This window comes from Centruroides vittatus, unplaced genomic scaffold (genome assembly GCF_030686945.1).
Source record: "Centruroides vittatus isolate TY-2023 unplaced genomic scaffold, ASM3068694v2 contig_361, whole genome shotgun sequence".
Classification (NCBI taxonomy): Eukaryota; Metazoa; Arthropoda; class Arachnida; order Scorpiones; family Buthidae; genus Centruroides; species Centruroides vittatus.
In genome coordinates, this window is record NW_027122185.1 from 941,946 (window position 1) to 966,588 (window position 24,643).

The 24,643-nt window shown below is 29.1% G+C and overlaps 1 protein-coding gene across 1 annotated transcript in view; it reads left to right on the plus strand.

Moving 5' to 3' along the window:
• Nucleotides 1-24,643, plus strand: part of LOC136975033 (relaxin receptor 2-like) — a 67,724-nt gene that overhangs the window by 22,975 nt on the left and 20,106 nt on the right. The window contains exon 4 of the mRNA XM_067270024.1: nucleotides 2,550-2,658. Within this exon, the coding sequence (XP_067126125.1) occupies nucleotides 2,550-2,658 (109 nt within the window). The remainder of the gene's footprint in view (nucleotides 1-2,549; nucleotides 2,659-24,643) is intronic.

Here is a 24,643-nt window from a genome sequence, read left to right on the forward strand (position 1 = left end):
TTTGTGCATTTTCCAAAATATATGTATGGGAATCTCACAGGCTTGCTTAATATTTAGTTGAAGGGGAAGTCGGCAAGCTAAACACTTTGTAATAAGAAACACGATAACCAGACGTATGATAACTAATTAATAATTGCACTCACAATTTTCTGTTTTGTTTGTTTTTATATATCGTATTACAGAAGCCAAGTTCGTCATTCATTTTGTCAACTGTAACTATACTTCTCATACGGAGCTATTGGTAATCGCTCGGAGCCCTAGCTAGCACAGTTTGCATATAAGCAGCATGAACTTATACTTATTTAGTAGGATAAAGTATTAAAAAATAAATAAATAAATACTTTATAAAAATCAAGAAAGTTGCATAAAAGTAATGAAAGCAATTGTATTTGCATTAAATTTTCTGCCTATATATTTACAAATCGTCTACATACAACGATTTATATAAATACTTATGATACTTTTCATTCACATTTTTTTTCCCTTTATTATTAAATGTACAATACCTCTTTACTGTATTCTGTGCATGTGTGCTGCGTGCTAATATTATACACAAGATTTTATTACAAGTTCAAATGATTCTTTACAAAAATTATTTTAATAAGAATACAAAAACCAGATTCCACGAAGGCAGTTGCTTCTCCTTCAGCTGAGTACAGCATACACTTTACAAGTATATAAGTATGCAATTATATAATTGTGTAGACCAATTATATAAGTATAATGCACTATATTTAAAATTTTATGATTATCATACATAATATTAGATTTTTTTTCATCGAAATATGTAAGGATAAAGCTTTCTATCTCAGTCATAACGTCATATTTTTGATGATAAGATGTAACTCATAATATTTGATATAAAATAACATTTATTTAAGCTGAGAAATTTGATACTATAAAAAGTAAATTTATTATTTTATTACATACTTAAATATAATATTAAATCAATGAAAACATAAAAGAATAAATAAAAAAAGCAATTTGTAAAAATTGCAGAATGAGATCAATGTTATTGTTTTAGATCTGGATGGATTATATAAAGCAATCTTGTAAGTATATATTGTTATATTTTTATTTTCTACAAGTCAAAACAACTATAAACACTTATTTTATTTTGATTGGAAGAGTATATTTTGTAAAATATTCATTTATTTTTACAATAAATCTTCAACGAACTTCATTTTATTAATTATTTTATCATCAGTAAACAATTTTTTTTTTATTAAATATGTTTCGAATATACACAAGTATATTAGTGTATACGAATTTAAAATTAATTTTTATTAATAAATATCTAAAGATTATTTAAATCTCCCGATTAAAATAATACGAAAATTCTTTTAAAATTCCTTTGTTTCAAGAGATTTATTATCAAAAATAAAGACAAATGCGTTTAATCTTTCAATGAGAACTTTATTTTTGCAAGATGTTTAAACTTAAAACCAAATTAATTTTTTTAAAAAAATGAAAGGAAGTTGAATAGTGTTTTATATTTTTAATGTAAACCTGTTATAAGAATTATATTAGGAGTATCAAACTGTTTTTGTATATTTATTACAGTATATACTGAAGCTGAGTTGGAATAACTATTTTAAAAAATGAAGTGAGTATTTACAATTAATTTCTAATTAAAGAAAACGATGATGAAAAGTTGGATTGAATATAAAAATTGATGTAAACGATGAAAGTTTGATGTCGAGACCACTATCACTGTCCTAAACGGAAGATACATGTTTGAATCCTCATTTCCTATATGGGAAGACGTTCTCACAGCGGACAAACGGCGGTTCCCAAGCTCAGATTGGCGAAAGAGCTTATAAATACGAAGATAAAATAGGCCTACAAGGTTTTTTTTGGTGCCAGACTGTGTACGGTCGAAAAGGAAGTGTCCGACCAAGCACGAAAGGAGACAAATGCGAAATACTCGAAGAGATCGAGTAGTGTGTGTGTCTCAATATAGGAAATATGGCGATATCACACAGGAATGTAGTAAAAGAAGAGATAGAGGACTTCGTTTCCCAATATCAAACGAAGCAAAGGACGGGTCAGACACAAAGTGATCTTTCTTGACTGATGAGTTATTATACTGGAATGATAGTATTGAATTGATTTAGAAAAATTTCATATTAAAGAGTCAGAATAATACAATATTACAAAGCCGAGCGGTTAAAGTGTCAGCCTACCGGTTTGGGGGTCCGGGAATAAATCCAGACTGGTTGAAAAATTTCCGGGAATTTTCGTGGATGGTCCATCCCTGATATACGTTGGTATCTATCCATCATCATTTTGCCACTCTCATCGTAAGCCTGACCGAATTCATAACCGGCTGAAAAAATGATTTTAGTGTCTACAAGAAGGAAATTAAAATTGAAAAACAGAATTCTATTTAGTAGTTATTATTAGAAATGTATAGTAAAAGAAAAAATGAAATTCTATGGTATGTAGAGTGGTAGGAGAATTCTTTCGACGTTCCATTTTAGATACGCAAGTCATAAGGCTGTCATCCCTGAATCTTAAAAATAAAAATTTAATATTTCTCATTACAGAATTGAAAGATTTTCCATCAATTTGCAAATGTTCGAGAAGAAGTTTATTTTGTGAAAATCGTAATTTGCAAGAAATTCCGCAAAATCTACCTCCAAACGTAATTGAATTGTGAGTAAATGAATATTGGTTTTTCTACTCTATAAATAAATCTATTTATAAATTTTAACATTTTTATAACTAATTATATATATATACACATTTAAAAGTAATTAATTACTTTTAATTTAGTTATAAATTACTATTATTAAATATAAATAAAAGAGATCGAATAAATATTATAGATAATTTAAAGTAATTGTCAAATATATTTTAAATGATTATATTATTAAATATTAATAATTTAAAATATTAAATTTATGTATAAATAAAATTTTAACTTTGTCTGTTGGAATAAAAAATTTATATTTGATTCATTAATGTTAATATAATAGCTAGCTTGTAATTAAATCAGTTATGAAGATTTCCATTTGTTTAATCCATAGAACTAATGTATCTTGGACGTTTGCATATTTTAATTTATATTATTCACTAAAACAGAGACGAATAGATTTTGTTTGTTAATGGAATTCGGCAATAAGGACAGAAATAGAGTGTTTACTCTATTTCAGCCATATAAATAATCAATATACAATACATATAAAGCAATATACATAAACAACAAGTCTTTATTATGAGTGGATTTCAACACATATTTTAAACTGCTCATTTATAGACTATTTAAATTTCTAACCTCTGACTTCTATACTCCTATATTACATAATCAGTAGACTCTAATAATACAAGTTAGTTTCTATAAAATCGTCGTTCAGCGAGCCGTGGTAAAGTGAGTCCATGCATTTGTCATAGATTCCTGGAAATACTCTATTCTTAAGCACATAGTACCGCAGCCACATGGTCAAGATATAGCATTTTGTATAGTTATAAACATATAATAGAGAATTTATACAGTTGTAAAGTGAGAAACGTGCGGTCGTAAGACGAGACTCTATTATAATCTGTTAGATATTTAAAGAATATTAATAAAAAGTAATTTTTGTAACAATGTTGTTCAATTAAAACTGATAAGCAAAAACATACGATAATGGTATAATATCAATCTATTTTTAAAGCAGTAAACGAAAAAAATAACACGTCAGAATTTATATAGTTAAAATATATATATCAAGATAATAAAAATTGAAATATGATACAAAATTTCAAAAACGAGGAAAAAATTTTAACGTTATAAAAAGACGACTTAAATCATTTCATATATGTGTAATAATAAATTTCGATAATGATGAGAGGAAAAATCTTATTATTTCTTTTCTTCTATGCATTTTAAAATGATCAACTACATCATTATAATTGACATTTCTTGATAATTTAGTCAAAGAGACTGCCTATTTAAAAGTTCAGAAATAAAGTAGAAAATATGCTTTCTGACTTCACACGAATACATGATAATGTTAAAATATTGTTAGAACAAGATCCTTGTAAACAAATATGCAAAATAAAGAGTTAGGAATGCGTATAAACGTTTACCGACAATTGACATTTGTAGGATCGTGATGATGAATGTGAACGATGACAAGGAAATCAGTTAGTAGTCAGTTTTGACAAAGAATCATCGATGCTTCTTAAATGTAAAAACTTTCTTAGATACAGAGACAATGCGGAAGGTATTCATTAAGATATTTAGTGAAGGAAGAGTGTGTTGTAAAGGAACCACGTGCCGTTGCAAAAGAAGTGAAGATTAATGAAGAATCGCGTGCATGTCTTTAATATATTGTGGAGAATGATACCTGTCTGATTTTTGAACTTAATACCAATAAAGGTACAGTATATTTATACTAACTGTTGCTAGTCAAACTTCATACTCAACCTAGAATCTTAGCAAGATGTTTAAATGCAAATGTAATCCTATCAACGAAGGCAGAGAGGTTCTGAAGCTTACTATTATCCTTTTTATATCTCTTAAGTTTATATATTGATATTTTGTCCATATTGTAAACCTGATGATTTATTTTATTGAATTGAAGTTCGGTTTTTTTTTCGAATGATTATTGCAATATTCTAATAGGGAAATTGGTTTGAAATATAGCCTTTAATATATTTTATATTATTTAAAGTCCGTAAGTATTATAACTAGGTAGAGGAATTTGGAATACTTCATCATTTTTACAGAGAGAAAGGTACGTGTCACTTACCAAATTTGAATCATGGTATAAAAACTAGCACCATTTAGGTATATTTATTCTGTTTTACATATTAGCTGCATTTTCGTTTACTTTTATTCCTTTCGCGTGAAAATTATTGATTATAATTTACTAACGGTAATTTATATCAATAATTTATAAACAAAAGAGGCCATTTATTAAGTGAAGTTGATAGTCGTCGCTAGAGGGGTGAAGGTGTGTTCATCTAGTATAGAACAGCTGAAAATCACATGAGGTGTTCATTCAAGAAAGGTCGAAGTAGACTGCTTGGGTATTTCTATAGATTCAAAAGTCTAAAGTAGTAGGTATGATCTGTAAATCGACACTTTCCTTGTGTACCTGTGTTGAAAAAAAGGCTCTTGTTGAACATAAGAAATAAACATATTGAATATCAAAAATGGAAAAAAAAACAAATCCGATGTTTTTCAGGGTATTCATCCTTATTAACACAAATTCTACAATAATAATGCAGTCAATTAATACTCTTTATTCGGGGCTATGCACTAATGGAATTCAACTTGAGAAGGTTTGGTAGCTTGTTACTGACTAGCCTAGTTACGTGCTCAGTTTTGAAGCAATTATACCCCAATCTTTTGCATTTACAGTCCCTGTATATTACAATAAATGCCATTCATCGCATTTGTAGAAATGGTCGAGATGTATATTCAACAGTCAACGAATATCTGTCACGTTTCAAAAACTTTTAATAAAATGCCCAGCAAGAATACAGCTCTCAAGAAATTAATGAACTATCACCTCCTACATAGCCTATTATTAGGAAATATGGTACTTGGATAACAGCTGCAACCTTCCATTGAGAGAATTTTGATAAAATATCTAGCTTTCTAAAACAACTACCTCCAGAGGATACAAAAAAATGATGCCAATCACGAATATTCAGTCAATTGTCGATACAGAGAAGCTTGAAGACGAGTAGTTTGCAGTTCAGGCAGTATAGGTCATGATTTTATAATTGTTATAATTATCTTTCTGCTGTATTTATTAATATTATTCTTTAATTATTTTATACATAATTTGGTCACCTATTTGTAACTTTATGTGTTGGTTAAAATAATTTTAAGTATAACTGTTAATGAATAGATTTTAAACTTTAAATAGTTGAATAACGTCTTTATTTATTAAAAATTTTATAAGTCCATGTAGAAAAATCATTTGTTTCAATGTTTTTTTCTCTCCAAATTTCTAAATATTATTTTATAATATATTTATATTTATTTGTATAATATAAAAATATATTTTAAAATATTTTTTTCTTGTATTTGATCATTTCTTTTTCGGAAAAATTTATTTATGTTGATTTTATTTTGTACACATTTGTGTATTCATATTGATCGAATTCTCATTTTATATATATTTTTTTTAATTTAATAAAACCCAAAAATGCTTTTTAAAAATTTATTTTTATACTTTTTTATTAATATTTTTATTAACAAACATCAAAAGTATAAAAAAAATTTTAAATTTTATATTTATTTATTTATTTTATGTTTAACATCATTCTCAAATGTCAAAAGTTACACAAATTATATATTATTTTCACTGTAAATTTGACATTTTTATAAATGAAAACTGTAATTTGCACTTAAATTGATATGTTTTTCATACATAAAATTGAATATTATTTTGTAAACAGGTTTGTTTTTATGTACAAAAGTACTAAATTTAATTTTATTTCGTTCTATTTATACCTTAAAACACGTTTTGTCGTCCATCTAAACGTTGTAAACCGGAATTGCGTAGTATCGAATTTTATTTTCCCGGCTGTTATATATAAAGGAAGTAAAGTAAAAATGATTCTCCAAGATTTTCACATTTTTGTACTCAGAAGTCCTTGAAACATGGAGAAATGAAAAAAATTTCGAAGGTTTTTCTGTATATATGAGTGTTATTGTATGTGGTGGGCACGATTTTGTTCACCCAATCTAAAGCTTAATAACTCCTGTTTCTTCTGTCGAAAATTTCTGAAATTTTGCAAGAAGGTTTTTGTATTAGGAGCATTGATTCTATTAAATTTTGGTGGTTAAAGGTCGAGGAGTTGGAGAGATAAAGGGGGGTCGGTTTAAAGATTTTACTCGTTATTAGCACTTACAATTTATTTATTATTTATTTTTTTATAAAACTCATCCCTACTTTCAAAATTAAGATTTTTGCCATTTTATAATAATTAATAATGTAAAAAGTTTTTTATGATATTTCATTTAAAAACATTTTACATTATTAATTATTACAAGATGGCGCCACACACAATTTAAAATTATTTTGCCCGGAAAGTTACGCAATTCGTTTCTGGATTTTATTCCTTCTGTTTTGAACAGGCTTTAGCACTTATATTAAAATAAATCTCGCATAATTAGGTTAATTTTTATATTAAAATAATTTGATTTATCTCTTTCTGTAGTTAGAAATTCTAACTGCATTACGTTAATGGAGAACTTTATTCTGTGATCTGATTTCTCCAGAAATTTTACCACTCTAATTTAATCGCTAACTTCAATTTCTATAATTACCAGCAATGTTAATTAACTTGTTCTCGGATTACTAATTACTCCCGGCACTAATTAATTACTAACTATTCCTTGCAAGATTTAACCAAGATATGTTAATTGTTAGTATCCAAAACCCTCTTCCATTTTATTCAGGTTTTCGGCTTACAGTAAAATTGAATTTAGATAATTATATTTTAACTTTTGGATAGATTTTGCTATCTGTTCGTGTGTCTTATGGCTTTAGTTTTATGTATAAAAAATGTACTATTTTCTTTCAAAATGTACTATTTCTATGGTTGGTTGCTTTTGATATTAATATACCATCATACTCAATTTTTGTGCTTATTTCAAATTCATATTCATGAATACTGGTTAAATACGAATACTTTAAAATTAAATATTTCATAAAAAGATTTTATAAAAATAGTTTGTATGGTTTTTTGTTAACGTTGATTATTAGTTACAGCATTAAAAGTCGAATTTTTAAAAATATAATAGTGATGGATAAAAAAAAAATTAAAAATTAAATATGCGTGGACAGATTCAAATTAACAAAAGTTATTTCTTTTACCAAGATTACTAAAATTGATGTTCATAATTTAAGAATTAAATTATAGTGGTAGAAAATAATATAAAAGTATTTATATTATTTATACTCGTACAATTTCAAAACTATTTTCTGTAATAATTCGACTCTGACTTAAAGGATATTTTGATATTATTGACGACAAAAATTTAAAATCATTGATTTCCTTACTTGTCCATTATTTTTGTTTGACAGAGTTGAAGTGTTTGGACCACGTGACGTGAAAAATTTTGTCAAGGTCCTCATGAAAATGTGCAGACGACTGAAACGTTTGACACACGTGTGAAAAGAGGACCATCGAGTTAAGACATTTGCACGTGCAACTATCTGTATGTTGTTGACGTCGACCGACATACACCATGTGCATGTTGTGATTGGGTAAATCAAATTAGCAAGCAGTGACACTAGTCACACTAGTGAGACTTTATTAAACTAATTTTTTTCGCATTTTCTCGTTAAGGTATGAAATATCATTTTGTACCATAAATGGTACTGAAATATAATGTACTCAATGTACTAAAAAATCTAAGTGTACTTTCAATGCTCTCGAAAAAGCAAAATGTACCCGAAAAGTACAAATGTACTAGGAATGGCAACACTGCTCCTGAAGATTTTTACATTTTATGACTCGAAACCTTAAAACCTCGAGAAATGCAAAATTATCAGGTTTGTTTTTTGGCTGTATGTACGATGTTAGTGTGTATGGCACGATTTTGTTCTTTCTCTTTAAAGCTTAGTCACTCTTGTGCTTTTTGTCGAAAATTTCTGAAATTTTGCACGGAGGTTTGTGTATTAGGGGATTAATACTATTAAATTTGCTGGTTATAAGTCGAGGGAATGTTGAGATAAAGGGGGGTCGTGTATCATATTTTGAGTATGATCGGACGTAGTGACAATTTTACTCGTTATTAGTATTTACAATCTATATATATTGATATATAAATAAGGAAGTTAGTTTGTTTGTTTGTTCGCTATACACTCTTAGTCTGTTCGACCAATTGCTACGAAACTCTGTAGTTCCGTTCAATTATTTCAATCTTAGACAATTTTCTACATCTCACCCCAAAATAGTGATTAGATTTCTGTAAATCAATTAATTTCCGTCTACATTCGATTTGTTGGCTTTACATGTAGCGCCATCTATTGGCAAAATGTATTTAGTTTATTATTTAACTAAATACAATTCTTACAGAAAAGGATACAATTTTAAAAATATATATATTACATTCACTTAATTACTGTGACAATGATATAGTTGGAAACAGGCACGATATATCATCACTACGATAGGTAGCATATAGGTAAAATCGATAGTGTTTAAGCCTATGAAAGCCTGTGAAATCTTTACCGGTGTTCGGTGATTTTATCCACTCATTTACTGGGAGACACTTGTTAAAATTAAGAGAGTACCGTTCAGAAATGAAAAAATCTAAGTTGTTAGATGTGGAAAATTAAATACTTATAAAACGTGTTTGGTACTCCTGTACTTGAAGACCCACGTGTTTGAGACCTCCATATTTATACATCCAAGTATTGAAATCCCCACACTTGAAGACCCACTGGGTTCCAACACGTGGGTCTTCAAGTATGGAAGTAAGGAAGCTTTCCATATATATATAGTCTTGACTTTCATCTAACACTGTTCTCGAGATTAAGGAAGGACAGACAGACATCAGATGGATTCCAGTAGAAATTTATAGGTCTGCAACTTGAAAATTGCAGTCTAGTAAAAAGAAAAATTTTACTATTAATAATTATCTAACTAATTATCTCGCTCCATGAAACAATAGAATTACATCGTATTATTTTAGCTTTATCTAATTAATTAATTTTTATATAATTAGAATGTCTTGTATATACAAAAAAAAAAAAGTCAAAATGGCTTCAAATTATACTCATATAAATATTCGTATTTTATTTTTGTTGTACTGTACATTCTAAATGCGTGATTTACTAATTTGGAATTAGTAAATGCATATTTATTTCTGTTTTCAGCAGTATTAAACAAAGTAACACTAATTAATTTTAATTAATTGCACATCATAAATTAATTTGACTCTTCCAATTCACCATTTTACTTTTATCAGAAACATTCTTAGTCCAAATTTTCATTTATGAAACCATTTTCGTATTCTGGTTATTTATGAATATTTAAATTATTTAATCACTTATTTGAATTCCTGTTTTCATAAATAATTTCCAAAAATTTCTTTTAATTCGATTTATAACTTTCGTTCTTATAGTCTTCTGTGTAAGAATATTGTTCAGTATTGATGAATCACTTCTATAAACTGTTTCGTTTCGATTAATCTCAAAAAATTTAATTGATTGTGGACATTTATTTATTTTTTCCATTGTTTTATTTTCATAAAAGTCATTTTCACAATTAGTTTCCAATAAAAATTCATCTATATCGACGTCTGTTAGTACCAAATAAGAAGTTACTCTTAGTACCATTTCATTGTAAAATTGTGATAACGATCGTTTCAAACTTTCATAAATAATTTGAAATTTTTTATTTGAATTTATTGTCAACTTAAAAAGAATTGGTTGTAATTGTTTTTTCATATTTTGCCCTCTTGAAGATAAAGGAAATATATAAAAATGATATAATATGCTCTTAAAAAACTCCGAAAATTCTCTTAAATGACGATGACAAAATTCATTTTGATTTTTAATAAAAAAAAATATGTTACTTCAAGTGTATTTTCAAGATAATAAAACTTTAGTAAATTTAATTGTTTCTTATAATATGTTTCATTCTTTCCAGTTCTGTTTGAAGCATCTTCTGATAAATTGCCTTCTAGGGGGACAACTAAATCATAAAATGGTGCTCTTAAAAATTTATATTATTATTTTATTTTTAAATATTTTATTATAATAAAAGAAAATTTAGTAAATTCATTAATATTTTATAAATTAAGGCAGTTTTAATATTCTAACATCATTAAATTGTTATTGTTAAAGCATAAGAAAATGTGCTCATTGAAATGAACCTTTAAAAACCTATATTAAAGCTTAAAGTTTATATTTTTCTGTTTTACTACACGATTTATTTTATTAATTAGAATAAAAATAAAATATATTCAAAGTTAATAATCTTAATTATGTCGTAGATAAAAGAATAAAAGTGATTTGAATCTATTAATTTTAATAATTAATATATAAATTTGAAAGAAAACTTCATCGGAAATTGAAGTGTGTATGGGGAAAAATTGTGAGAAACTGAATAATTCAACGAATCGGTGAAAATTCGTTGAATTATTCAGTTTAGTTCCTACTAGAAACTTTCGTAGTTATATTATTTTTTAAAAATAGCCCCTTCTAATTCGAAATCTAAGACAACTTCTTGTACTGTACTTACTTTTGGTCATTAATTTCTGAAAGATATAATTTGGACTATCACGAAAAAATTCTTAGAAAATCCATTTATGTTGATAATTTTTATGATCAATGACCATAGATTTTATTATTACTACTATTATCGGTTATATTTATTATTGTTTCGTCACTTCAGAATACGAAACAATACACGAAAAAATACAAAATAATAGAAAGACTTTTCTGGTTAGATTTTTCTCCTGCCTTCATTTGACATTTCGTTTCTATTTTCTATGTGAACATGTGCACCGTTTCCTATTTTATTGTCGCTTAGTACAGTAAAAATGAATATATTTGTCGATAAAGTGGATGCAGTGGATATATTTATTTTCTGGAAAATCCATTACACGACGATAATAACGTTAAAAGAGATAATGAAAGGAGCTTGTGATGTAGCCGCGATCTTAGGCTGTTCGAAAGATGCTTGTTTTCTTAGATAGGGTTCAAAATTTCAGATTTTTCTATAAAGAAGTTGCCGAAATATAAATTGAAAAGGGATCCCTTACAGAACTATCTTACTTTTATCGGTTCTTAGGATAAAATTGCATCCGAACGAACGATTTTCATTCGATATGTCGCCCAGAATAACAAAAGCTCAAATTTATGCAAATTAAACCTTCTTGTAACGATTACACTAACAATGTATTGAAAGCATTCGGCGGATGTTGCCCAGCACCCACGGAATTGTAGGTCATAGCTGCCATGGGTTTGGAACTACAAACTATAGAAATTTCGGAAGTTTTAGTTTAAAATCCAAGGCAGGCTTATAAAATAAAGTATAGTTTAGGCTACTATCCTGTACAGAAGTTATAATTTTGTATAACCTACAGATACCGTTCATTTTTCGTGAGATAATAAACTCATTTATTTACAATGTTTAAGACTGTGGCCTGAAATTTACTGCAAACCAAAATGTTCGCGATGATAGTGTTACTGTCGCTTTCTGTTTAGCTTTTGGATTGTATATATAAATTCTATTTAATTCTAAACCTACATTATTATTTCAGATTTAATGATTTTTGTCATTTGTATTTTAAGTAAATATAAATATATATATATAATATGCTATTGCTTGATTTTGATGATAGCTGTAGTGTGTTCTTTTACACGTAATAAAGGCATTTAAACGCACATTGTGTCTTTTTAATTGATAGAAGGTATGTTTACTGGGAATTTTTAAATCAATGTGCAGGAAGTGAGAGGTTATAGAAAATAAATGTTTGCTTGATGTAATTAATTTATTAAAGAAAAATTACTGCGCGAATTGATAAATTTTATTACACGAAAGAAAAAGAAATACGTCAAAGAATGAAAGAAAAAAAAATAGTAACAGCAGCACCCGATATTGACTTTGATAATCGGTCGAGAACCGGTATTTTCAGAGTGGTATGACCACTGTCGAAGACAAACACCCTTTACAGCATCACGTATGCATATTCGTACTTAATTTGCGCTTAGAATATTGGTTTTCGACCTTCTTCCAATTCAATTTTACGCAAAATACACTTTAATTTAAACCAGGTCTTCTCAAAGTTGTTGACAGTGATCGATGGAAAAAGTTAATTAAATTCACATTGACAATGTCAGTCGATTTTACTAATTTAATAAGACTTATAATAAATAGTCAGATGCATTATAATATGTAATATTATAAGTACTAAACAATCTAAAAGCCACACGAGCAATTCTTTTATTGTCACATCGTCACAATGCCGGGCAGTGGCAATAAATTCCCACTATCGTTTGTCTGTCCGTCTGTCCTTAATCTCGAGAACGGAGTTAGATATATGAAAGACAAGACAAGATAGGGAAATCTTAAGGACAGTATACCCCGATTAACTATATCAGAACATCCAATAAAACCAAAAGTCACGTTATTTCAATTCAAAACTTTTCCCCCGAAAGCAGCTAGAAGACCGGACGACTTTATTGTTAAAGGAGACGTGTAATGTACAGGGGGCAATTCACTATTAATTTGAGGTGCATATATTTTAAATTAAATAAATCAAAAATATGATTAAAAATTGCAGCCCGGCATTGTGACGATGTCACAATACTGTAAATAATTACTCGTTAGCTTTTAAGAATAAAATAAATATTAATTAGCAATAATTTTCATATTTAAGAACTTTTAAATATAATCTTTAGATATAAAATGCAAATACATTTTGGCAGTTTCATGTTTTACTTAAAAATTGCCTTTCAGTTTATTCCAAAAAAAGAAATTGTTATGCTTCTACTAATTCTATTTCACTAAACAGCTGAAAAAATACTTATTGGTGCTCCTTCCCTTTTCTGCGTATCTATTGGCATTTATCAGAACTAAGATGCAATGCGAAACGTCTATAGGCAGGGTAACCATCCGGCGGCACCCGAAAGCCAAGTACCCATAATCCTGCTCTATGACAGAAGTTGACAGGACTGGAAAAATTAGGGAATTCCCATAGATCTTCCTTCTCAATTTGTACTCGTACGCATTCAAACAGTTCTATCGCATATCAAATTGCAATTATTTTGTTAACAATTCTTCTGACATGGATCTAGGTATAATTAGTGATATTTTAACTTGGTTAGTGTGATTATAATTCAATGTATCATCTGTCAGTGAAAAATAAAAGCGCAAAAAAGTCGTAATTATGGTAAGTAACTTTTTAAACTAAACTTTAAATTCATGTAACTAATCTCTGGTGCAAAAATGAATCAGTTTAATAATATCAAAAGTTACAGACAGAGCAAATATAACGTCTCACTGTCAGTCTGACCACGCACGTGGTAGGGTTCCGTAGTCAGTACAGGCTATACAAAATTCTTACAAGACATCTGAGCCAAAACTCGATGTATTTTAAAAATACAAAGTTAATTTTTCAGTTCATTTATACGGAATTTCTATGAACTTTTTACATACTCAACTGCATGGTCGTAAACTAGAAAAGCCTACTTATTCTTGATAGTTCTCCTTTGTTATGTTTGCATATTATTGTAAAATTTTAAAAAGGGGGTTCTATAATAAAAATTTTAAACAAGCCAGAAAATAAGGAAACGGAATGTCAAGAAAATATTTACGTAGCTTCAACAAGCACAGCGTTAAATCCAGAAGCTATGGAGGTATCTGAAGAAAAATTTGTATGTTGTAGTCCTTCAGAAGGAGACTCCAGTAAAACTAAAACAAGAGAAGGTACTACTGAAGAACCTGTAAGCAATTTATCGTCGTCATTAATATGTAGCAGTTTAGATTGTGTAATGATTCCGGTTTGTGGCCTGCCAGTATGACTGATGATCTTGTTAATATTTTGGTTTGTCGTTGTCCCGTACAGGTGTTTAACTACAATTTTCCCGCTAATGACGCTGGAAGAAAATTTGCAGACAATTATTATTCTAGAAATCTTTCCAATGGAGAAAAAATTAACAAAGAATGGCATGTTTACTCTATTTCAAAAGATTCAGTCTATTGTTTTTTGTTGTAAATTATTTGGTAAAACTGTAAGTAGTTTGTCTGCTTTGAACGTTTTTTCTGATTGACAGCATTTATCATTAACATTGAAAAGACATGAAACAAGCGTTTTCCAGGTCGATAATTGGCAAACATTTACCAGATTTCAAATTAAAAGCTTTAAGTGCCACGCGATAGTCTAGCAGAATCGATGCAGTCAAACCATTACGGTATCACCTCGAAAAAAATATTTGATGCTTCGCTGGAAATATCTGATAATTCGTCGGAATGGGATTGTACTATATCTCACAAAGCTCATTCGCTTGCTTTGAACATTCAAAATTATAGATTTATTTGCTCGGTTGTAATTTGGTTCGATAATTTAAACGAAATTAATGCTCCAAACAAAATGATGCAAAGTTCCACAATAAATACTCAAATCTGCATAAATTCGTTAAATAAGTTGATTGATAAGTTCACAGAATATCGCACGGATGAACACTTTGAAAGGGTGTTAGAAGAAGCTACCAATGTGGCTCACGAACTCAACGTAGAAACGGATTTCCTACTAATAAACACAATTCGTCCAAGAAGAAAACCAATACAAATTCAATAAGAACATAGTGATGAAGTTTTACTAGACCCCAAAATCAAATACAAAGTAGACTTTTAGTCTGATCTAATCTGACAAATGTCTGATTTAGGATTCTAAAAAAAATCCTAGATCAGACATTAACTTCTTTAAAGGATAGATTCGAAGAGTTAAAAACATTTACCGACGTATTTGGCTTTCCAGCAATAACTTATTTAATTACTCCAATGATGAATTAATGAAACATTGTAAAGATTTGAATCTTAAAGACGATTCAAGTAGTGATTTGTTTAATGAAATTAATACTTTAAAGTTGCATTTTCCAGAAAACCAGTCTAATGATCCACAAACCCTATTACAATATGTTTTTACTAATGACTTAATTTCAACATTTCCGAACACAGCAATAGCACTAAGAATATTATTTACATTGCCGGTTTCAGTTGCATTTGGTGAAAGGTCCTTTTCAAAGTTAAAAATTATTTTTAAAAAACTATGTAAGATCAACAATGCACCAGCAAAGACTAAGTAATTTAGCTATAGTTTCAATTGAACATGAAATCTTCGACAGCTTGGATACAAGAAAATTGTTAGCAGATTTCGCAAACATAAAGGCAAGAAGTTAAGTTAATAAATAAATCCGTATTTTATTTTCAGATACGTCTATTATTAAAACAAATTCGAAAACGTAATTTGCTTTCATTTATAATTCAATGATATGATGTTCCTTTTGAATCATGTTATAGATTCATTGGATCTATCAGTGAGTATTTAACATTCATTACAAAGAGTTTTTAAAGATCTTAAAATATTGAGTCGAGTGTATTAAACACTTTAGATTATTTTAATCAGAATCATTTAACTAAGTTAATCCTAAAGATGCAAAACAAAAAGCTGCTTAGAGAAGCGTTGGACGACCATGAACAGATAAACAATATCATAAATCCTTCCATGTAGAGAAGGATTCGTCTCTTCCATTCGTCTGATATTTAAACACAAGCAACGCTCTCCATCACCTGGTAATTTTATTTTTGTTTTTGGATTTTTACACTCTATAGGCTCGTGCCTAAAAGAGGTCGAGTGGACAAAACTACTGAACACTGGTCGTGGTTCGCGCCTCGCAAACGGACTAGCCACGGGCAGTTTTCCACGTTTTCTTCACCTTTATAACACCTAAATAAGGCCAGCTTTCCATAGGAAGTCCTCCCGAGAGTGATTTTTCCTTCGGCAGCTCTCCCACGTGTTACCGTAACCAAATAAACCAAACTACCCTATGGGTTTTAAGAGGACTTTTCTGCCACCCCAGTCAGCATATGACTGGGGTTTACCTGGTACACCCCAGTCAGCATATATGTCGATGGCGCCCGCAAAAGTTAACGTTTTCGCATCTAGTCGAGTTGACCGCAAATTCTCCTCCTATCTCAAGTTTCTCTGGGATAAAATGGAAGTCAGACAGGTCCCATTTCTATTCTGTGTATTTTGTACCAGTAGCTTGAACCTGTAGTTTTTCGGAGAATCATTGTCATCAGCGGGTAACGAGTAGACTCACTATATATAGTTTACTTTCAGGAAACCTTATATAATTTAAATATTAGATTAATTATATTTTATACGGGAAACAAAGCTGCTTTTATTTCCCAATTAAATAGAGATATCCGGCATTGTCGAGTCTAAAAGTAATTAATTTTTAATATGGATTTTCACTGGTTAACAAAACACAAGAATTTTATAACCTTTCTTATAGATATTCTCAAAAGATACGTGTAAATAATAAGGAATAATTAACATTGTTAATGAGAACACATTAAATATGCAATAATTTATTTAATTTTTTATACCAAAGATCATTATCATAGCGATATTCCTCTATTTTCTCATGGTTTCTTATAAAAGGAAAGAATTTTTCTGTTTCAACTACAATAAAATTTAATTAAACGGAGAAAAGGAAAACACCAAATCGAATTAGTCTCATGTCTAAGTGCATATCCTGGTATTCTTTCAACTTGGAGTAACTTCCGAAGAACGATTATATGAAATTTTCCAGTTTATACGTGTGGTCTAACTGGATTGGCGAAGTATCAATATATCAGAGAATTAATCAGAGAACTAAACATCTTTAAATGTATTCTTATATCTGTAACTTTCATTTTTTTGCATAAAAAATCTACATGATCAATCAAGACCATTACTATCTATATATATAATCGAGACGAATTGATAATAATAATAATAATCAGCGCAGCAGCCCAAACGGTTAGGAGTTGAAAAGTTGAAATTTGGTACACAGTTAGGGTACGTCACGAGAATGCACACTAAGAAGGGATTTTTCGAAATTCCTCCCCACGGGGGAGAGGGACAGGAATAAGGCTTAACACTTCCATCAACAATAGAAGTGTTAAGTAACAATGGAAGTGTCACGTAACAATGAAATTTTTCAACAATAAAAGTGTTACGTAACAATGGAATTGTCAACAATGGAAGTGTTACGTGACAATGGAAGTGTTACGTAACAAGAGAAAGCGACGTGCAAGATGCAGATGCAGTTTTTTTCGTTTTTGCGGGAAATCGAACATATTTTTAGACCCATCTAAAAATTCTCTAATTAGTCTGGAAACAGGGAGATCCCAATTCTTGCATTCTGTGAAAACGGGTAAGGTTGACTATAATGTAATAATCTTAATTTTCGCTATCGTTAATTTTGCCCGAGCAACGCCGGGCCCACCCGCTAGTATTATATATTTTTCTTTATAATTTTCTTTATACATTTTGTTGGAGTTTAACTAAATAAAATCGTCTTCAATTATATATAATGAAATCTTTTGTTGTTGTTCTGAATTACATCATTGGAGTTTTTAATAAATATGCAATTTTGATAAATAGAAATTAAATAAATAATGGGATATAGGCAGGGCCGGCCTTCTCGATAAAGGGGCCCGGGTGCAAGAAACTATTTGGGTCCAAATGTTTTTCTAAAATAAAAAAATTTACAAACACGAACATATATTAATGCATGTTTATTTAAAGCGTGATTTTGTTCTTGCTAATACATTAATTACTTCAGAAAAATTACTAAAAATACTGCATTCTTGATAATGTTGGGGCCCCCTCAATCGCGGGGCCCCGGTGCGTAGCATCCGCCGCACCCCCCCCCCCGATGGCCGGCCCTGGATATAGGATTCACCTGCAAAATATCGCTAGATAGGTTTAACTGAAAAAAAGATGTATTGCCCTTTGTTGTCCGAATGAATAACTTCAGAATTATTGTAGAAAATTCGTTTGCATCTCTCTTGCTGTATAATTTAGACAAACTAATGTTGGTGTGTATACTGTATCGAATGCTTTCTCCAAGTCCATAAAAGCAGTGAATAATTTCTTGCCTTTTCTATTAATTTTAATTGAATCAATGTTATTAAAGTAAATATGTCGAACTCCATCCCTTTTTCATTAGATAGACATACTACAATTCCGGTATTAAGTTTTGTCTCCATCCAATTAATAATTCTTTCATACAACATTGCCATGAAACTTTTCCTTAACATTGACATTAAAGCTCTCGACGTGTAATATTTTGAAAGAATAGATTCACCTTTTGTAAAAATTATTCGTATATAAACTTTATTCTAAGACAAGATTTCGGGATTAGTGTTTATATAAAATAAGTTAAATCCTGAACCAGTAAAGTTTAAAGAAATATAAAAATGAAAGATTTCAGTACTCTATTTTTATCTAAGTAACAAAGCTTTGTATAATTGGATGAAGTATATATATATGTTAAAAATTAAAAATAATGAAAATAATATATTTGCAGAATGCTTGAAAAATATATTTAAAAACCCATTTCTATAATAAATAAAACAAGAAAAAATTTATTATTAAATAAAATTTTATAGAGAAAGCTTTATAGTAAAAGCAAAGATGCCACTTCTCGTAATAACATCTCTCTAGATAAAAATACGAGTGTAAAAAGGTAACAATAGTAATAGAAAATAACGAATAGCATACATAACTCACAGATGTAAATACGTTTTATGTAAATAAATTTAAGTGAATATAAGTTAAATAAATAAATTTTTACGTATATTTTTATATTTCTGTATTTTTATAAGTAGAAAAGATGTAGGGGGTATAGTATTCGAGATCCAGTGTTATAAAAACACTTTTAAAAAGTCGAAAATATACAGTAGATTATAAGGTTAAAATTTATTGCTTGTGATTTTATTAGGTATACGCAATGGAGAGGAAAAAGGAGATAAGATTACTAAAATATTTTAAATAATAAATCAGGAAGAGGGTTTCTACAAAACAATGAAATTCTGTATATGGAAGAGCAATAGATAATTTATTATATTATATATTTTAATTTTTAAATAATTTTTTTTATACTGAGATTGCCAATGTTTTATTTTTCTTTCTTAAGATATAATTTTAATTTTAATAAGCAGTTTTTACACGTAAATTAGTAAAATGTGTAGACTTTTTACACTAAAACGATTTGAGCAATTAATACATTTATTGTTATTAGCAAAGTAACAGTTCTTTTTTAACATATGGTATTTATTTCTCAAGAAACTCGTTGTTAATATTGCAATATTCTGATAACTGAAAATTGATAAAAACCATATAATTTTAAACCATAAATATTAATTTTAGTACGTATTTTAGTAGAAAAAGTTTTCTTTCACTTCTCCTTCCTTCATATTCAGCAGAAATAGTCGCAAATCTCCCAAAGCAGCAAACTAAATGTATGATTCTGTTTTTACTTTTAGAGCTGCATCACAATTAGTATTAAAATTTTTGAAATAAACTGTTAAACTTCAATTTTAATTATTCATGAATTATCTTTGTTACAACAAAAAGAAATATAACATGTTTTATGACGAATAACTGCCCAAATATAAACTTATAGCCATTAATAAACCTATTGTGTAGTAAACCAGTAAATGGTGAAATGGTTAAAAATCGATCCACCATTTGATTAATATTTACACTTGAAAAATCTCTACAAATGTTTTAATGTGTTATGCTCATTTTATTAGAAGATAACGTCATATATTTGGATTACTGTCAAGCTATAAGTTCATTAATTACTTTACTGGTGAAATTTCTAAAGTATTAATCTTGATCTCACGGCTGTTTTCAATTTTTTAATGACATATCTAATAACTAATATGGCATTTATTGTTTGACAATGTATTTATTAAATATATTTAGATAATAAGTAACAAAACAAATGTTCAATATCCGGATAGAGATTTATTTTCAATATCAAATAGATGATAAAAAATTCTCTTGTAAATATTCCGAAAAAATTTGTCTTGTATTGTCAAATATATTCAGATATTCACAAAACGTACTTTTAAAGTCATTTATAGACTATAATTTCTGAATTTATATTTTTTAAATGTAATCATATGCAAATATGTTAATCTTCAAATCTGAAAACGTTACACTAAACACATACGTGGTACACATATAATTTTAAAGATATCTGTTTATCCATAATAGAAATTAAGGGATAACTATCTAGAGGGCACTAAAAGGGTCTATCTATCCCAGTGTTTGTTTCAGAAAACATTCTCTTTGTTTTTTTCATATCTAAAGAGATGACAAATGCAAATGATCGGTTAGTTTATACAGTGGGTGATCGGTTAACGAACATAATCCGTTCCAAGACTTTGTTCGCTATCCGAATTGTTCGTTAACCGATTATCGATTTACCATAGGTTTTTATGGGAATTCGATTAATTTGTTCTGGAAACTCCAAAAAATAAAAAATATATACTTTCTTACTACGTTTATTTATATGTAATAATAAAAATACATATATACACAGTCTTGCATTTTTATTAGTCACGTTTTTTCCGTTTGTGAAGGTTAAAGAATCTGTCTAATGTCGATTGCTTTTCTCTCTTCTTCATGATTTTTCAGAAGTAATTAATAGCATTGTAATTGTAGAGATCCCCAAACCTATTAACCTCACCCTGATTTGGATGCCATTCTAAGACCGTTGTTCTGACATCCTCCCACTTCTTCCAAAGATGTTTAATAGCAGATATCGGCATTAATCCTCTTTTTCAGAAGAAAACATATCTCGCCGAGTTTCTTGGTGTTCTTCATTTTTATGTTCGGACAACGAACACCTCACAGAACAAACACAAGAAGAAGCGACGTAAAATAATGAATACCGATTAATCTTTCCTCGTCTTCGGGCAAAAATTCGAAACTTTTTGGAGCGCGGGAGACTTCGACATCCGAACATAAAAATCTTTCGCGAAAAGTGTTCGTTATCCGATTTGTTCGTTAACCGATCATCCACTGTATACTTAGAAACACTAATCCTTTGTGTTTTTACAAAATCTGTTTTATATGAGAAGGTATTTTTCAATCTCTGGTGATAATATCCTCCCGGACTCGCCCTGAAAAACCCCTGCTCCATTTAAAGCAATTTTTACGAGATACTCAATTGTGTGATGTAGTATGGCTTAACAATGTAGAGTTCTTATATACTCTACAGTATATAAGAAATGTCTACATTAATTTTTTGGAGAAAAAACACGTGACCTCCTCTATCTCCCCATCTTCTGGACCTTTAACTGTCAAAGTTTAGTAGTATCGATTTCCCCGATACACAAATGTTTATAAAATTTCAGAAAATATCGACAAAAGACATACATACAGAAGAAAAACCAATTTTTTTTTTTTTTTTTTTACATTTTTCAACGTTTCAAGATTTTTTCGCGCAGCGAAAGAATAGACAAGAGTTGGTCTGAGCTAGGTCTATGTCATATAAAAGGAGTGGAAAGAGGCACGTTATTAACGTGTAAATAATAAAAGTTGTAAAAAAATAAAACAATACAATTCTTTGATAAAAAAAAAACTAGAATAAAAACGTATTAGAAATGTAAAACACTCAAAGCTGAAAGGGATCAGATTCCTGTCTAAACTGTCACATGTCTCCTTTCATCTCTTTCGCCTGACATAGACCCTCCCAGTTCAGGCTGACTTGTGTACTCTTTCGCTGCACGGACTATAGTAATGTGACGTTTAATTTAATGATTAATTGATTTTCGATGTTGTTATACACTATTTTTTCAGAAGTGTTTTACGAAACAAACTCTTGTATTTAAACTTTCTAAATAAATTATTATTATAAAAACAATAAAATTAGATAATTACTTGGTAAAACAAAGAAATTGCGTATTATTTAGGTATTATTTAAAAGTACAACGTGAAAATATTTAGTATGAATAAACAGTGTGAAGTAGTGTTGAATTTAAATAGCAAATTTTTATTATTTGCTATTTTTTTTTATCAATTAAACTAAACTTTTTATAAATAAGCGTATGAGAAATGATCAAAATCTCAGTATTAAAAATTCCGACAAATCAATATCATGATTTATCAATTTAGATATTTCCGAAATTCCGATTTTTAATACTGGAATTTCAAAATTCTTTATTAAGAATATTGGAATGTCTTGAGGTTAAGCGGGGTTAAGTATAAATTATATTCTTGAATGGATTAAATTATGAATCTAAATTTGTCTCTTTTATCGGAAGAAACAAAAACATTCCTTTTGAAAAAGTAGTGAAATGATAATAATAATATGTATAGTCTACGATAAGTATTCTTAATATTTTCTTGTCGACTCCTTTCTAGATTCCAATGATAGAAAGTAAGAATAAATTATGAATAGGGTGAAATAAATCCAATAATATTTTTGTATTAAACATACAACATTATGGTTAATGTTACCTATGGTTCCAAAATGGCGGCTCGTCTCTGATTCCAGCAAATAGAAGAAGGGAAACAGTGGGGACGCACGTTCTAACCTAACCTAACCTATTCTAATAATTTTGTTGGTAATAATTATGGCAATTTATCAGAATAGGTTAGGTTAGGTTAGAACATGCGTCCCCACTGTTCCCCTTCTTCTATTTACTGGAATCAGAGACGAACCGCCATTTTGGAACCATAGGTAACATTAACCAAAATTACTCTGTAGATTGTCAAATCAAGAATTATATTCGAATCATTAAATTTGAAAATATATCATATTGTTCTGTTTGTTTGATTCGAGTTCTAATTGCTCTTTAAAATAGGAAGATAATATTTTTACTTCTTTATCGGAGTGGAGTGATGGAATAAGGCAACACAACATACTTATCAAGGAGAAAATGCCTCTCCAGAGAACTTTCTGTGGGAAAATCTGTCCTTATTTAGTGTTCAGTGGTTTTATCTATTCGCCCACTGATGGTTTTTTTATCGAAGTAATTGAGTCTTTTTATTTGTTTCTTTGCGTAAACCAGAAGTAGAGAACATTTCTTGAATTTGAACAGTCCATTTCAGAGGGATCTCTTAAGGCTGAAAATAGTGTTGTAGTAGAGTTTCTAACTCACGGGTTTATGGGGAAAATTTCAAAATATTTTGTCTCAAGTCTTCGGAAAAAGTTCTTGAGATCCAACATTTATTTTATTTTAAATTATTTTTTTTATCAGTATCGTAGGTTTTATCCACGATGCGATGAAAAACAATACAATAAGGAAATCAAATACAGTAGAGCATCGATTTTCCGACTTAATCGGGGACTGGGGTTGGTCGATAACTGAAAAGTCGGATAACCGAAAAGTATGAAAAAATACATTATTAGTATAGTGTATTAGGCCTGGTTTAAATACTAGCCTCCCTTTCATGAACAGCCAGTGCTGCCAGCTAAAACATGCAAAAATTTAACAAAAATAATATTAAAGTAGCCAAGACATAACGAAATATTGTAGCGCCACATCACTAGCGGACATTTGAATTTGCCAACTAGAACGCGGTCGGTTAACCGATAAGTCGGTTAATCGGGGTCGGATAATCGATGCTCTACTGTAATTAAATTAGAATACATAAATGATAAAAATAATGGCAATGATAAATAATGGCATATAATCACGGAGATTTTGCAATCTTGCCAATTTTCCCACCTTAACAACTTTCTGAATGTAAACTTTACGATGTTTAACAACAGACACATGTTATATGAAGATACAATAAGTATACCCTCTTTTCTACATCATTCTCATATTTACAAATTTACATTCCTGACTGAAATAAGTATCAACCCAAAAAATATTGACAATATGAGTTGATGAGACAGCAAATTTATTTCTTATTTTAATTAACTACTATTTTAAACAGTACTTAATTAAAATAAAATATATCGTTGGCCTAGATAAGCTTATATTATTTCAATTAACTACCAGTTATTGTTATATACATTGTAAGTTTGTGTTTACTGTCCATTACAGTATTATATTTAATATTTAACAATGTACTGTGCCATTCATCAGTGCACTCGATTGTTTGGATTCGAAAATATTTTATATATTTGATTTTTTATTACACAAGTCTGTC